Below are 16,779 nucleotides of genomic sequence, written 5' to 3' on the forward strand. Positions count from 1 at the left end.
ATTGAAAAAAGAATAAAAAACATAAAATACTATTCTAATTAATTGTATTTCATGGGGTGTGACGTGGCTGTATTGATTTAACTAGAAAAATAAATGATGAAGGGTTAAATTAAAAAAAAATACAAAATAATATTATAATAAATAATATTTTATGAGTGTGATTTCAATAATTTAACTGTATCTTTTAGTATTTTGTTAATAATTTGCGAGTTGATGGGATTTGAATATTCCTTGAAAATAGACAAAAAAGAAAAAAAAAAGTTTTTGTCCAACGTACAAATTTTCATGGAGTTGGTGAGGGTGTTGAAGGGGAAATGGTGTCTTACACAGGGGAGAGACTTGGCATGGTGTACTTGTCTACTTGTCTTTTTGCATGTATTTTACGGGGGTGGGTAGGTGGGAAGGAAGGTGCCAGATGGCCCAGATCTATCTTTTGGTCACTTACCAGGGGCTAACAAGTTGCCATTTCTTAGATCCAGTAAGAGTGTGAGAGAGTTGGTGTTTGATGTTGACAAGGGAAGAGGCAAAGGAATACCATTTTGTTACAACTTCTCTATGATTTCTATTTTGCAATAATATAAATGTTCTTTTTTTTTAATTTCTTATTGAAGTTGCTAAAGAACTTTGGACTTTGATGATGGATTTCATGTCATGTTCATGCATTAAGTTTGTAAATTCAACTTTGATTGGATTTATTTCCATGTTTATGAACCCTAATTTAATTTAATCCCTTTTCTTTGTCTATAGAGAGTCCATTACTTCTCCTCTTTCTTTCTTTATTAAAAAAATTGTTAGGATGGTTTAATACTATATTACAATTAAGAGATATACTGAAACACAAGTTATTGACCATCTTGATATGATTTTTTAAAGAAAGAACAAATTCAACAAAAGAATATCAAAATATAAATTAAGAAAACACTACGTGACTAATTTTAAATTCATGTAAAAAAAGGTTTCTTTTAGTTCCTCTATCTTCCTTAGTTTTGGAGTTGTAATTTTGGTCTAAAAGTATTATAGTTTTTTGAATTGTAAATTTAATCTAAAAACTTATTTTGTTTGTTTTTTAGTTCTTTAATTTATTTGGCTAGATACATTTTGACAATCAAAATAATCAATTTTTATGTTAAACACTTTCATTCAACAATAGAAATTTGAAAATTTTTAGATTTTTTTATTTAGTTGATTTTCATTTTTTTTTGAGTGATTTTGGGTGTTTTGAGTTGATAAATAATATTTGACAGTTTTTATAGTATTTTTAAGTTGTTTTCATATAAAATTGACTTGAAAATTGAGTTTTAGGGATAAAAAAACATGGATTATAATTTTTAGATGACTAAAAAATATTACATTAGGCAACCTATTGTATACTTAAAAAAAAAAAAAAAAAAAAAAAGAGGGGTCGTTTACTTTTGACAAAAAAAAAATTAAAAAAACCTAATCATATCCTTGAGTTTTTTTAATTAACCTGAGCTTTTTCATATTAAAAAGAAGTTGTTTGTTTTTTCAATTCATCCTAGTTGTATGAACCTGCTAAGTTAATTAGATCATATTTTTTAATATAGTTTTAAAAAAATTTTATTCTAGAAAATACATTAGTAATATTTAAATATTATTTTTTTATATTAAAAATAAAATTGATCCAACTCAGCATGTAATTTAAATTTTTATTCAAAAATCTAAAATTTAAATTTCAAGAGCATGAGTTAGAACTTCAGATGAATTTAATTTATCATCTAAGATTATTAATCTTAATCAATCAATAATTTTTTCACAAATCATTATGAATATGTTTCGTCCCAAAATTAAAATGATGTTATCACGCGATGGAATCGCCATTTAATAATTCTAGTCAATGACACTTTAAATTATGTTGTAGAATGACTACCTAAAACTGTTTAATTTTAAAGATCCATCCTTTTATTAAATTAAATAATACACAAATTCTCATATTGCATTGCTAAAGCAGCAATCAAGAATTTGAAACTTCTTTCAATAATTATGAACTGTCATCAATTATTGCTTTCAATGAAACAGAAATATGTTCAATTAGAACATAATAAAAACCAACTACGGCTGTAGAACGCAAAATATTCTCAATTCCCAAGAGCAGCAGTGCAGCAGCAACCCAAGTTGCTAATTATTGTGTGCAATGCCCACCACTCCCAATCAAGTAAAGTTAGTAGCTGTACACATTTTCCTTGCTATAGAAACTGTGCTGCTTCACATTTTGAAGTAAATCCAAACTTGGATGTGTTGTATTTCCTGTATACTCCAGTGAGTTTCCCCGTCCCTGCCCTCTGGTGGAAACCAACCATTAATCTTGAACATTCTCTGTCAGCATGCATGAAACTAAAGTCATTAGCAAGCCAAGGATGAGATAAACGACTTCAACAAAGAAATTAACGGTAGATCACTGAGTAGTTGCTGTATCATGAGAGAGAGCAGAAGAAACTCACAAGAGCTGCTCTTCTGAGTAGCTGCTATGCCATTCACAGGTTTTATTCCACTCTTTGAAACCATAGATGGTGCACTGAGCGGTATAGATGGCTGAGGCTGCTAACAATGATGGTGGGAACTTAAGCATCTCATACTCCACAAGTGAAAGCTCAATCAAGAAGAAGGACAGCAGCTCAAGCTGTTCTCAAGTCATAAATGACACAATTGTCAGGGCAAAACATATATAATTTCATCTTCTTTTCAAATATCGATCTTTCACTAGTAAATTACAGGCAAAATGTGCTAACCTTCTTATCAGACTGGGCAGCCTTGAGGAACCTTTGCATGAAAACATATGGTGTAGGAAATGACATGTTAAATTGCAATTTGTTAAGCATCAAATTTTCCTGCAAAAGAAGAGATTATTGCCACTCACTTTCGGGAGCTTGTAAAACTTTAAAAACACTGGCATTTTTACAGGGAACAACACTTACCATTTCGAGGACTTCTTTCCTAGCATACGCTTTATCAGATATAAGAATTAAATCTCCCACTACTGGAACAGAAACCTCCTCGTATTTGCATGCTAAGAGCATAGCAACTAAGCCAACCAACTGAAGCTTTTTTCTCATTACCGTTTGCTGGGATAGAAATCTATCTATCAGATTAACAGTTAGAAACAATGTCTCCTTCATTAGGTCAAACTTGTCATGCACCTGTTGATTAAAAAACATGGTCATTCACAAACATTTGATCCAAGTACAGCACATTACCAACTTGGTAAAACTTTATATACATACCTCAATCAGCCAGTCAATTAGGATGGCTCTCATCTTCTCATTAATGTCAGCTTGTTGCATCATATAGTTCGGCGATACACAGCTACAATTCTGCACAGATTTAAGTTGTGTCTAGTAATCAAATTTAAACAGAAATTGAAGATTTTTTTTAACAATTGAAGATATATGTCAAGCACTTAACAAGACTTCACAAAAAAAGCTAAGTAACTAACGTGTTAGATCAAAAATTGAATTCAGAAGCATTAGCTACGGAATACAACTCTGATCAATTCACGATCAAAGCATTTTTATATTTAGAGCAATTGTGCACATTCTATCTCTCTCAATCTTTAAACCTGCCATTTAAGGTAGATCACAAAGAAGCTAAGTAATTAATGTGTTAGATAAAAGCTTGAATTCAGAAGCTTTAGCTACCGAAAATAATATCTCCATTGAATTCTCGATGCTTTAGCTGCCGAAAATAATATCTCCAATGAATTCTCGATCAAGGCATTTTATTATTTAGACCAATTGTGCACATTCTATCACTCTCATTCCTTACCCCTATTATTTAAGGTACATAGAAATACTTCTAGTTTTTAACCACTAGACCAAATGCTTCCTAGATTCAAGTCTAGAAACCCTAAGATCATCTCATTGAATTCAGAAGCAATAGCTACCAAAAAATATCTCAATCCTTAACCCGATTATTTGAATCTAGGAACTCTTGAAGTCTGTATTTCAAGGATAGCGATATTCAATTCTAGGAACTCCTTAAGGCCTCAACCTTTGAGTCTTTCATCGCTAAACCTATGTTTCGTTGGAAAATAAATGAACTTAACTACATGAAATGTACTTTTATCAACCTTCCATATCAAAATTAATCTTCTAATTGATATACACAGCATAAACATTCCAAAATCTTATTTTCCAAGTTGAGTTTACCTCCATTTTTCTGTAGTACGCATGCAAATCTTCAACATAGTCAACAACTGCAAGTGGGTTCTTTGCATCACAATCATCAATATTCAAAATTGGTTCTTCAATTATATCCTCCATTTCAACCTCCTCCTGGTAGATTTTAGCAAATCAATTATGGGTTTTAGAATTAAGACATTTTCCTAATGGGACTTGAAATATTTAGAGAGGAATAGAATACCATCTTGTTCATTTCATCAGGCCTGGCTTCTGTCTGCTCTAAGAACATTGGTACTGGTTGGTCTGCGGAAGATGCCTTGTTTTCTTCCACATCAACAAATATGCAATCTCCAAATTCATTTGTTCTTTGAACCGATGGCTTCTGCTTCTTAAGTTCCTGTTAATATTATGTTGCAAGAAATTAGCATCGTTATCTTTGAAAAATGAAGATCATCACATATAAATGCAAATCCATATTCTACCTGGTGGCAATACTGCTGTGTACCTGACAATTGAGCAGCGAACTTCCTGTAAAGTGGTCAAAATGTCAAGATCAAAGTTTTCCGAGTAAATATTAGATCCTCTACTGGGTTGCTAAACTCTGGAAAAACTAACAAAAAGGGTTTAAATCTGATGTTTTTGGTTGTTTTAATCTGTTACTATTAGTCTAAAACTCAACCAAAAAAAGTAGTAGCTCTAGCTGTAAGTAGCTTATTAAAAAACAGAGCTCGTACTGTACGTGCAGTGTTGTTTTCTCTTATAAGATCCAGTATTCAAATTTGTGTTTCTTTTCTCTTTCCTACATTTTCTCACCAACCAAACAACACAGAAGAAAAATGAAACGAAAAGAGTTGTTGTTTCTAACCTTGTAACGGGTCGATGTTCTTCACAAACACCACGGTTTCTGCGCACAAAAGAAAAAAACCCATTTTTTTCAAAAAGAAAAACGAACAAAAAAATCAACAGAACACCAATACTGAAACTTAAAAATTCATTTAAAGAAAAGAGAAATTACTCTTGCAATCCTCTCTTGTTAACAACGCAAGGGTATGCTTGTTGTCCTCCAACAAAATTCTGATTCAACACACTCAGAGCTCTCCTGTTCTGCCTATTAATCTGCTGTCCAAACTTTCTGTTACCCATCTCTAATCCTTAACATTATTAAAAAAAAAAACAAAAACAAAAACCCATGTTAGATCTTGAAAAAACATCCCATCTTTGATGTTCAGAACCAATAAAGCTCACTACTATACCTTGAAAATCTGTGGGTTTGATGGTGAGATTAAGACTGTTCCCATTAGATACATCCATTTTGTTAATGAAAAAACAATTAATCACACCAAACTATTAAGAACCAACAAAAGCAAACCCTCGTCTCTTCCCTTCTCCTTTAAAGATTTGACACTAATAAGTGCATTTAAAAGAAGAGGCTGGAATAATGCACTGGAATCTTCAACCTCAGATAGAGAAATAAAAGAAGAGAGGTTTGTGTAGCCAACCCTTTTTTTCAAAACTAACGGCTAGTGAAATATGACCGTTGGATTAGGGATAGGCAAAAAAAGGGCTTGCTTTCTTTCTTTGTTTGTCTGAACAACGGTCATTTTCTGGTTGTCAATACATGTGGGTTTGCCACATCTGATTTCAAATTATTAGAGTTTTTTAGGGTTATGATTGATTGATTGTGGTTGGGTATGTATGGTTTGCTGGCTCCTAGAGGCTCTTGCCCACTTGGGGCTTCTTGTAGGGTCAAGTTGACTTGGGGGACTCTCCTGGGTAATTGGGTCCTTTAATGGTAGGGCTAATACACACACACCCATAGGATCTCGCAAGTTTAGCACTCGGAGGAGCCATGAGTATCAGTACCCTTTTGATTTTTGCGTTTGTCATCCTTTGTGCATGTCTTTTAGAGCCTTTCAATTTTTTATTTTTTTTAGTTTAACGTAGATGTTCGGGTCAACTTGTACGTACCTCGACTAATTCCACGGACTCTGAAGTTAACGATCATGTAAGCCTTCAGTGGCCATCATATGAGCAACTACAGGGCTCGAACCTGAAACCATAGAAAAAATAAACCTCTTGATCCCAAGTTTTTACTACTGGATCACCATCTAAATGATTAAGCCTTTCAATTTTTACTTGTGAATGTTATGGGTAAATTATGGAAGGTGAGAGGTGGAGGTGAAGAGGGATAATGCTAATTTTATCGAATTCGGGATCTAATAAGATTTTTACATCATTTGACTGGTGGAGCTGTAATTTTCGGGATTCTGAAATGGGATTTGGTAAAATTGTTCAATAATAGTGATCAAATATCAAACATTCATGTGAAATCGATGATAGTTTGCATTAGATGAGAAATATGTTAGCAATGATCGACTGTGTAGTTTGAGTAGTTCAATCGCATGTGAAAAATATTAGACGAGTTTGGCTCTCCGTAAACTAACCACAACAAAATAATCAAGTGAGATGCATCAAACATTAACGACAATCTTCGATATTCTATAAATTTGGATTCCCAATAAAGCACATTAGTGTCCTAAAAGATTTTTTAGTAGCTTATACGTGTTTTAAAAATATTTTTAAAAAATTTAAATTTGTTTTATTTTAAATTAATATTTTTTTAGTATTTTTTAAAATTAAATATTATATGCACATTTTAAAAATAATTTTTTTAAAATTAAAAAATATTATTTTAATATATTTTCAAGTGAAAAACATTTAAAAAAACAATTGCTACTGTACTCCCAAACATCTCAAAAACTAGATTGTGAGAAACAACAAGAATTCTTGTCCTCATGAGAACTATGAGGATATTTGAAAGTATTGTAGAAATTGTTTTTCAAACTATTTTTTATTTAGAAATGTATTAAAATAATATTTTTATTTTTAATATCAGTATCAAAATAATTTGAAAATATCAAAAAAATTATTAATTTAAAATAAAAAAAATAAAAAAAATTAATTTTTTTTTAAAAACTCAAAAACAAATAATCATTTACCATCCTAAAACGACGAGAGATTATGCTACATTCTTGTGACGGTTGCTCACATATTATACTCAAATACACGGATTGACAAACAAGTGAAGCAACATTCTTTTGATGGCCATCAACTCCTAACCAAGTATACAACAGAAATTCCCAAAAACCTAAAGAATTACATGGTTAGCTTGAGCTAGCTACTCATTTTGGCTCTTAACCTTCCCGAAACATAACCTAATACAAACCATATAGATATACTTTGCCTGTTAAGATGACCGCTGAAGCCGACAATTGTAATTCTTTCTAAATTATGAAACAAAAGAATACTACAAAACTGGATGATGTTACAATGACAATAAGCCAATGTAACCTGGGACAAGCTACCATCAGCCCCTTTTACAGCAGACCTGCAGTGACAAGGAAATTGTGCCTGATAGCAAAAGACATCCACTAACTTGTGCCAGTCATTTGTTAGTTACATGGCAATGCCTTCCCCCAGTGCTACATGTATCTTGCAATAAAACGGGCACCATCACTTGAAGAGACTGGATAGACAAGACTGGACACTTTTTTCCTTGACCATCTCCTGCAATACAGGAGGCCTATCGTTTTTCTCTCCCCCCTTAACTTTCTCATCCTCACTTGGATTACACTTCCTTATTACATTAAATGGCTCTTCCGTTTCTTTATCCTGGTGCTTTACCTTCTCTAACATCTTCCTATGCTTCTTAGCCCTATGCCGGTGCTCCTCATTGCCAACAGCCACTTGCTTTTTATCACTCTCCTGCAGCGGTGAATGAAATTTCTCCTCGGAAACCTGACTTGTGTCAACTACCTTCCGCTGCATCTTAGCTTTCTCCATGGGTGCATCTTTCAAAACTAACTCTTCCTTCATGCTATTTATTGTTTCTTTATAACATAACTTGTGGTGCTTCACCTTCTCTACCATCTTCCTATGCTTCTTAGCCTTATGCTGGTGCTCCTCATTGCCAACAGCCACTTGCTTTTTATCACTCTCCTGCAGTGGGGAATGAAATTTCTCCTCAGAAACCTGCCTTGTGTCAACCACCTTCCGCAGCTCCTTAGCTATCTCCATGGGTGTATCTTGCAAAACTACCTCTTCCTTCATACTATTTATCGTTTCTTTATAACATAACTCGTGGCGCTTCACCTTCTCTACCATCTTCCTATGCTTCTTAGCCCTATGCTGGTGCTCCTCATCGCCAACAGCCACTTGCTTTTTATCACTCTCCTGCAGTGGTGAACATAATTTCTCCTCTACCTTCCGCTGCTTCTTAGCTATCTCCATGGATGCATCTTTCAAATCTACCTCTTCCTTCGTGCTATTAATGTTCTGTTCTGAAGAGCATTTCATCTTTACCTTTTCCTTCTGCTTCACTTTCTCTATCTTTTGTTCATCAAATGATAATAGAACATGTTCTTTCACCTTCTTGACCACACGTCCATCCTTTGCCAGATCAGAAAGTGTTGGCTCGTGATTCACCTTGACGACTTTTAACTCCTCCTTGATAATCTCCTTTCCTCCTTGAACAAGCCCACCACTCAAAGTTTTCAAAATAACCTTGCCCAGGACAAATCTAGTCTCATACAGATCCCCTTTCACAAGCAGATCATAGTCAATCTTGAAACTCTCTCTTCTATATTCACAAGATTGCATATGAAAAAGAAGACCAGCATGTTCACCTATTTTCTTTGATACAAACACCTGTAGCACCAAACAAAGAGTTTTACTCAACAAAGAAAACAATGCAGATTATATATAATGAGGAATTGCTTAGTTGAGAAGGTTTTCATTCAAGTGACCATTGCATAAATTATACATATCCAGAGACTCACAAAGCAGGAAAAAAATGGCAGGACTAAATCATGTAGCAAAACTCTCCACACTGAGAAATGGCAGTTAGTGTCATTATGTTGTTGGCAAGGTCAGAAAGCCCCTTTTATCAATTCCTCCAAATTCTAAACATGCAGCGTTCCTAACATTAAATATAACATAGATACGGTATTTGGAACAATAAAGGGTGGATTTATTCTATGAACCAAGAAAATGCCAGTGGCTTGATTATTCAACTACAAGTGTAGGACATCTGGTTACCTAATTCAGAGAGGATAATTGATTCATGTCCTGTCAGGTATCAACTTTAATCCAATTCACAAGTTCAACGCACATGGTTATTTCCTAAATATATTAATGTCTGACATTCATGCCTGCGCTTGTAAAGCTATACACATTTGCATGTTATGGTAAACAAGATACTAATTTTAAGCATTAGTATGATAGTCCACACATCAATTCTAATCATTTGCATCTGATACTAAAAGCAAGATGAAGATTGTGATGGTAAAAGACATCAACTATGCAGATTAGCTTATTCTGCCAGTTTCTAATTATTCAGAAGAGTGGCAAGGGCAGTGTATGATGGAAGGTTTAAAGGGCCTCAGGAAAAAAAAAACCCAAGGATTATTAAGTGCTACAAACTTTATGAAGTTTTAGCAAAACACACACACACACACTAAATCATAATATGCACACTTACAAAAACATCGAGGGGGGGGTCCAGGTATCTGGACAGGGATTCAGATAAACTAATTTCATCTGTAAAAGCATTTACAGCATCTTGAACTAAAGATGCTAACTGAGAAACTTCTTCAGCAAGTTTTTCATCTGATTTAATTTCAGAGAACCCAGAGATCTCTGGTACAAATCTCCCTTCCACTTTTGCATTTTCTCTTGCAAATTTAACACCTTCCTGCCATGTTCCACAATATAGTATAGAAGCAAAGGCCCAGATTACAAAAGCATCTTGTGGATTAAGTACTAATGCTTGGTGAAAGGCTAGCAGTCCAACCCTGTTACATATACAAAGCATGATCATCAGCCATGTCCCCAGCAGAAAACCTTAACTGGAAACATATACAAATATGTGCACTACCACACATACTATTCATGTAGTTCAGCATAGAAGAAAAGATAAGATTACTGGTGTGCTATTTGGACAGGATGGAACCCAATATCACGCACCCATCACTAACATTGTGAATCCTAGAGTGTGAATGAAACCAAGGGTGCATGGGAGTGGACTCACTTGTGAAAGACATTCCCAAACATTAAAGAAAAAGTGTATTTCATGAGTGAAAATTGAACTAGACATGATATTGGCATGACCCTACCACTTTTTCCCTGGCCAGAATCCACCTTAGACCCACCAGAGCAGAGCTAACATAATAATTTCTTTACTTACTGAACAGGATCAATAAAAATAAAAATAAAAAATAAACTATAAATTGACCCAAGGCCTTGAACTCATGTACAGATTAAGCATGAATCAGTAACTGGATAGTCCTCCGAACAATAGAATTTATGCTATCAAAATAAGGCGGCAATTTTGAGGAAAGAGCGCAGCATGATAAACCTTCAAATTAAGGTCCAAGAAGTAAAAGGAGATCAGTTTTTTGCAAAGTATTTAAAATGAAGATGATTTTTACACTGGATGAGGGGTTTCTCAAACCAATTGCAAAGTAAGATCACATTTCAGCCACTGGCAATGCTGTTGTTCTGAGGTTTGATAGCAGGCTCATCCATCTTTGATAGTAAAGTACAGCTAGAACCAGAGGTCATACAAAATCTATAACAGGGCTTGAGCAGCTTCTCGCCTACTTATCTATTTGTTCGCTGTCCCCCTTAAGACTATCTCAAGAGTATTAACCTTGCAAAGACATTTAGGTTCTTTCAATTGACTTCAAGAGCTAATATCCAGACAAGTTATTTATTATATTTTTTTTATTATCACCATCATGTTTTCTCTTGGTGTGCGTGTGTGTGTGTGCAGGATGGATAGAACTTTCCCGAATCTGGATAAATTCAAGGGGAGTGAAATTGGCGGTACAATAACCATATCTTGTGGTGGTGGTGAAGGCAGAACAATTATACTGTCACATTTAGATAGACAATTAATCAGAAAAGGTAAACAGCTGGCTTACCATAGACTGCAATCACAAGGTCGATCACTGCTAACTATTTTATCCAAACTGTATAACAATTTCTGCCAAAAAGAAACAAATTGAAGCAATGAAGAGGATTAAATAAAATTAATTAATGTACTGGTTTCAGTTGAACTTGTATTAAGCTTGGAGTAACTAGAATTGATTAAGCATACACAAGCAACATAAAGTTTCAAGAGGCTAGATGCTGCTGCTGTGGAAATTGTTATAGTTGAAAGTGAACGGCATCAAGTCCAGTACCTGTCACTTCCTCTACCAGCACGTCACGTGCATGTCGGTAGAGGATGCCATGTATGAAATGGACACAGCCTGTTTGATCTCCACAGAACCAAATCTTCCCCTCATTAGTAAATTCTGGCAGCTCTTGTTTCATTTAATCATCTTTGAGTTGCCATACCCAAAGAAACAAAACTTTTCACTTAAATAATTATTATCAACTTCATGTTTAGCAGACCAGATGACATCCAAAAGAACACAATATGTACAGGTATTAGTCTTGCAGATAGTGAATAATCTCAATCAATTCTATTCAAAACATTATATAATAGTTAATATATTTCCAACAATAATGAATGCTACAGTCTTTCCAAGCGAGATTCGACATGGCATTCTCCAACAATGACTAAAAAATGTCCATTAATATTTCCAGTAGTTTCCTACATTAATGTGTAATCAATTCCTAGACTCTTTTTTTTTACCATATCCTAGCTAAGTCCATACTAGACATACCTTAGAATCATGTTTATCAGTGATAAAATTGCAATTTCATTCTTTTCCATAGTAGCTAACCTTATTTCAGTACTTTCCTATATTATTGCGATCAATTACTAGAATATTACTTTAATCAAATCCTAGACATTCATACACCTTAGAAGCATATTTATCACTGACAAAATTGCAATGTCAATTTTTCTTTCCCATAAAGCTAATCCTACCATCAACATTGTGGAACCCTGAGCAGATACTTCATCAGCCTGTTCGTGAAGGTATGCTGCCTGCAATCAAAACTTGCATTTCAGATACAAGGGTAAATTAGTGACTATAAGAAGAAAATGCAGTAAGTTGGACACTGAAAAGGTACAAACATGAAAGGGAAGAAATATCTTAAGCAGGTGGAATCTCTGGAGCAAAAGGATAGTAGACTCTGCAGCTCCATAGGACAGCATGTAGTTCAGTTCCATCTTTATCCTATCCTGAATAAACAGAGGATGCCATCTTGGTAAGAATATGATGTCGTTGATGAAACTAAATGGCACTTACTGCCTGCAAACCTAAGATGCAGCTACTGAGGACTGGATAAGAAAAGAGTAACAATGCCCAAGAAAATAAGGAAAATATCTCCAGCACAGAGGCCAAGAAAAACTTAGAACCTCTAAACAATAAGATTTCATAGAGAAGTCTTGTTTGAAACTCGAAGTACCTTGTTCAGACTCTTGACAGAAGATTGAAGTTTACATATTGCAGTTTCAGTATCCTTAGAAATTGACAAGCCTAGACGACCTGCAATTCTTATGCCCCGCAAGATTCTTGCTGTATGACAATTTGCATATACGAGTCCAGTCAGGTTGAAGTGATAGCATATTCAGTGATGAAGACGAAAATTCCATGGAGCTAAACGATCAAATATATAAATTGTGAAAGCAAATACCACAGTCCTCTTGGAATGACAGTCGAGCAGGGATTAATGTTTGTAGCTGAGACAATATCAAATGTGAGAAAAAAAATTTAGCTGAGAAAATTTTCAGTTAACATGATGAATTAGAGAAGTAATCTGAAAGCAGATTTCATTGGTAAATGAAAAGAGAATCACCTTTAGTGACCTTACATCTTCCATTCCATTGGCGTAATCATATATGCGATTCATGAAAGGGTCAAAAAACAAACTGCATCCACAATTTAATGAAATATAACAAGTTATTGGCATCAACCAAACTCAGATTCAGATCTTATATGTCATCCTATAACAAATAAATAGAGTGGCTGGAGAGTTTTAGTTGCTATAATAATAAACCATCATGCTAAATTAATTTTAAACTTGATTCTCCCTAAACAATTAGCAAAAGAAAGACACTACACCTATTAATTGTGAAATCCCGCTGCATACTATTTTTCCAGAGAAGGAAGTCTTTTTCGTCACAGCTCCTTCGCATTTGAGATAAAAGAACCTTTTCTTTTTCCTGACACTGTTGTGCACTTGTCTCAAAACTGGATACCTATAGCCAAAATCATAAAAAAATTACTGCCAAAAACAAGATAATATATGACCTGCAAAGATAGCAGAATGCTTAAAATGGCCTACATCATGGCTTAAAGAAGGACTTAAATAAACACCAATTGTAATCACTAAAGGTGCTAACAAACCTCAATTACTGATCCTTTGACATGCACTATGCATATAGGAAATCGTCGTCCAACAATATGAGCACGATGAAACTTCTTTTTTATCTGTAATAAGATATTAAAAAAAGAACAGAAAAATTATGAACATAATCACCCATGTAGTCATAGAAATTCACCAAACAAGAAGAATAAACAATGAAATTAAAACAGCAATATATGACCTGCTGAAGGTTGGCTGTGGTGATCACATCAAAATCTTTAGGTACTCTATTCAAAAGCAAATCTCTCACACATCCACCCACTAAGTATGCTTCAAATCCTGCATATGACAAGGTAATCAAACCACATGTTCATGAAGGATGTATAACATTCATATGAAGCAAGATCAGTATGATGAAGACACAGGCTAAACAACAAAAACCAGAATCAAATAGCACCAGCATCATGATAAATTATTCTGTACAGCCAGTGCAATGCTCACTCCTCTTACATTCAAATGAGGCACGCTTACAGTACCTACCTTCATTCCAACAAGAAAACAAGAGGGTAAGCACAACAGCCTATGCAGTGAAAAATCTCTCCCTTGGCATAGCTAGTGATATGGAGCGTTCTTCAGCATTGAGAAAGTAAATTTTGAACAGCGTAATTAACCCAAAAATCCATTTATTTCAACAATGATCATTTTCAGTTACCAACCACCAAACCACATCAGTCAAAGCATCATAAAAACTACTTAAACATGAACTGGAGGCAAAATAAGAACATTAAAGCTAGACAAAAGCTTAAAGAAACATGGATTACCTCCAACACGCAAAAGTTTCAAAACCGTCCATGGAGCATCAGGAATCATTGAACGAGTTATACCATGATACCTAGCATTCACTTTTCTCCATTTTGATCTATCAACAACATATCCTACACCAATCATCATAAATCAAACCTTATACAATTCAAAACCCCAAATCTTAAACAGAACACAAAAAAACCAACAGAAATTAACACAAAAACTAATAAACTCTCCTTCACCACCGCATTTACTTGCCCAAACGTTAACAACTTTAAAACACTAACGCATAAAATAGTAACAAAGATTGAAAAATTTTACTCTGTTGAGCGAGAAAATCACGACCCATTTCATGGCAGACTGGTGCTTTTAATTCCTCTTTAGTTAAAGTATGGTTGAATCTCTGTAACATCGAATTTCAAAAGAAAAAATAATAAGAAAATTCATTGTTTACAGATTGTTCGACAAAATGCCTCTACAGAATAAATACAAAAAATAAAGGGATTTGAGATCAGAGAGAGAGAGAGACCTGTAAAGGGGTGAGAAATTTGAGACGGGAAATTAAGTGTGTTTTGCCTCTCTGGAGTATTGTCATTAAAAGATGGAAAATTATGGCGCCACAGTGTTCGTAATGGTATTATCTTTTGATTTGATTTTGATGATTGTATAAAACATTTCGAGTAATATCAGTTAGTCACTGTATAGGTTGCCCGCCTGCGGCTGGCCCAAATTTTTTTCACCAATAGTTTTAGACGATGCAAGTGTTTTCAAATAAGGGAAAAAAAAACAAGAGATTCAGGTAATTAACTTGATTAAATTTAATAAATATATATAATTTTGATAATACAAATAAAATAATATAACAGTAAAAAAAATTAATAGGAAAAAAATAAAAAGAGTTTGATTTGAGCCCATCAGATTAGTATATCAAATATATGATCTAGTCATAATATTAAATAACCCTATCAAAAACAAATTAAATAAAAAAATAAAATACAATTATCAAATAATCCAATGTCAAATGGTAAAAATAAAATAAAAATTCAAAAAACGTAATACAAAAAAAAATACAAGTCAACCCGGGTTAGTTCGTTTGCTACCAATCCATATGAGCATATGATTAAGATAACCTCGTAGATGGAAAAGTAAAAAGAAAAAACACATGAAGATTGATTCTCAATAAATCAAATATTGAAGGATAAGATTATAATTTTAAAAAAAAAAAACTTAAAAAAATCAAAGTCAACCCGTGTTAATATTTGAAATCCGTGACCCTTGTTATGAGCTCAGGACTAACACTATAAAAGAAAAATCCTAAAAAATAAATAAGTAAGATTCTCAATCATAAAATGTTGAGAGATGAAATTTTTGGGGGGGGAGCCAATCAAAAAAGAATTTAAAACAAAACAAATAGTAATAAAAAGAATGAAAATGAAAATAAATTGAATTCAAATGTTAATTAAAGGATAAAATTGAAAATAAATTGAATTCAAATGTTAATTAAAGGATAAAATTGAAAATAAAATTGAATTAGGAAAATGATAAAAAATAAATGGGAATTAAAAGAATAATGACCAAATTTGATAGAAAAATGAAATTAAATTAAATGATAAACTAAATTGAAGATAAAAATTAATAAATATTTTTTTAAAAATAGCAATAAAAAAATAAGAACCGAATTAGATATAAAAAACCAAATGAAAAGATATTTTTGTATTTTTCCAAGAAGAAAAGAGAGAAAATAGGGAGGACAAAAAAAATTCACTAGAGCCACATCGTCATTTGGCCGCTAATATATGTCATACCACCGTGAAGATCTCGGTGCACCACTCACAACGCTGCCAGAAGAGCCCACACACACCTCCCAAATGACATAATTCCTCCCACTTGATAGCATATGTAAAACTTAAAATCTTTCTTCACCTAATGACTTTGTGAAGATATTCATTATTTGATTATCTGTAACCACAAACTTAAGAAAGATGTCAATTTTTTTAACATAATCGTAAATAAAATAATGTCTAATTTCTATGTGCTTGGTCAAAAAATGTTAGATGGGGTTTTTGGTTACATTTATAGCATTGGTGTTATCATAAAATATTATATTATGGTTTAACTTAAAACCAAGTATATTAGTGTTTGCTTAAACATATGGATTCCAAATAAAACTTTTTGATTAGCTCCTTGGTATATTTAGCTTGAATAATGAATATATCATCATTTTCTAGTTTGATTTGATGTATGAGAAAGAAGGTAAACTCTTTTATCATACTCATCTCCTCTTTTATCATACTCATCTCAAATTCCTTATGCATACAATATTCAAATTCCTTGCACAGAAATTCATTAGTAACATCAAATAAAATATCAACATAAATTTTTACAATAATTAAATCATGATTTTTATATTTTATAAATAAAGTTAAATCAATTTTACCCATGTTAAAAAAAATTTAAATTAAAAAATTATTTAGTCTATTATACCAGGCTCTAGAAGCTTGTTTAAGACTATACA

At 33.3% G+C, this 16,779-nt stretch overlaps 2 protein-coding genes across 3 annotated transcripts; both read right to left on the reverse strand.

The window, feature by feature from the left end:
- Positions 1 to 1,944: 1,944 nt before the first annotated feature.
- Positions 1,945 to 5,678, reverse strand: LOC7480452 (G2/mitotic-specific cyclin-2). 2 transcript variants are annotated; one of them, XM_024601139.2, is made up of 11 exons: positions 5,390 to 5,678; positions 5,152 to 5,290; positions 5,002 to 5,040; positions 4,619 to 4,664; positions 4,378 to 4,533; positions 4,164 to 4,289; positions 3,240 to 3,329; positions 2,934 to 3,155; positions 2,748 to 2,846; positions 2,460 to 2,638; positions 1,945 to 2,334 (listed from the first exon to the last, which is right to left on the reverse strand). In XM_024601139.2, the coding sequence occupies exons 1-11, from the start codon at positions 5,445 to 5,447 to the stop codon at positions 2,205 to 2,207; spliced, it is 1,284 nt and encodes a 427-aa protein (XP_024456907.1). In that variant the 5' UTR covers positions 5,448 to 5,678; the 3' UTR covers positions 1,945 to 2,204. The 2 variants fall into 2 exon arrangements, with proteins under 2 accessions (XP_024456907.1, XP_052308747.1); XM_052452787.1 differs by having other exon boundaries at positions 5,152 to 5,287; positions 5,390 to 5,675.
- Positions 5,679 to 7,207: 1,529 nt separating this feature from the next.
- Positions 7,208 to 14,987, reverse strand: LOC7480453 (uncharacterized). The gene is made up of 14 exons (XM_002307170.4): positions 14,794 to 14,987; positions 14,586 to 14,667; positions 14,282 to 14,395; positions 13,702 to 13,799; positions 13,502 to 13,585; positions 13,217 to 13,353; positions 12,951 to 13,023; positions 12,789 to 12,834; positions 12,561 to 12,670; positions 12,226 to 12,333; positions 12,076 to 12,135; positions 11,120 to 11,181; positions 9,676 to 9,988; positions 7,208 to 8,843 (listed from the first exon to the last, which is right to left on the reverse strand). The coding sequence occupies exons 1-14, from the start codon at positions 14,857 to 14,859 to the stop codon at positions 7,650 to 7,652; spliced, it is 2,547 nt and encodes an 848-aa protein (XP_002307206.2). The 5' UTR covers positions 14,860 to 14,987; the 3' UTR covers positions 7,208 to 7,649.
- Between the last annotated feature and the right edge of the window lie 1,792 nt (positions 14,988 to 16,779).

The sequence above is a fragment of the Populus trichocarpa genome, chromosome 5 (genome assembly GCF_000002775.5).
Source record: "Populus trichocarpa isolate Nisqually-1 chromosome 5, P.trichocarpa_v4.1, whole genome shotgun sequence".
Lineage (NCBI taxonomy): Eukaryota > Viridiplantae > Streptophyta > Magnoliopsida > Malpighiales > Salicaceae > Populus > Populus trichocarpa.

Excerpts from the sequence above, each read along its gene's own strand:
- LOC7480452 (XM_024601139.2), bottom strand. The coding sequence starts at position 5,447 with ATGGATGTATCTAATGGGAACAGTCTTAATCTCACCATCAAACCCACA. Across the intron at positions 4,534-4,618 it reads CACAGCAGTATTGCCACCAG|GAACTTAAGAAGCAGAAGCC; the intron begins GTAGAATATGGA and ends TAATATTAACAG. Across the intron at positions 2,847-2,933 it reads GGAAAGAAGTCCTCGAAATG|GAAAATTTGATGCTTAACAA; the intron begins GTAAGTGTTGTT and ends CTTCTTTTGCAG.
- LOC7480453 (XM_002307170.4), bottom strand. The coding sequence starts at position 14,859 with ATGACAATACTCCAGAGAGGCAAAACACACTTAATTTCCCGTCTCAAA. Across the intron at positions 13,024-13,216 it reads CGGGATTTCACAATTAATAG|TTTGTTTTTTGACCCTTTCA; the intron begins GTGTAGTGTCTT and ends TTGTGGATGCAG. Across the intron at positions 8,844-9,675 it reads ACCCCCCCCTCGATGTTTTT|GTGTTTGTATCAAAGAAAAT; the intron begins GTAAGTGTGCAT and ends TTGGTGCTACAG.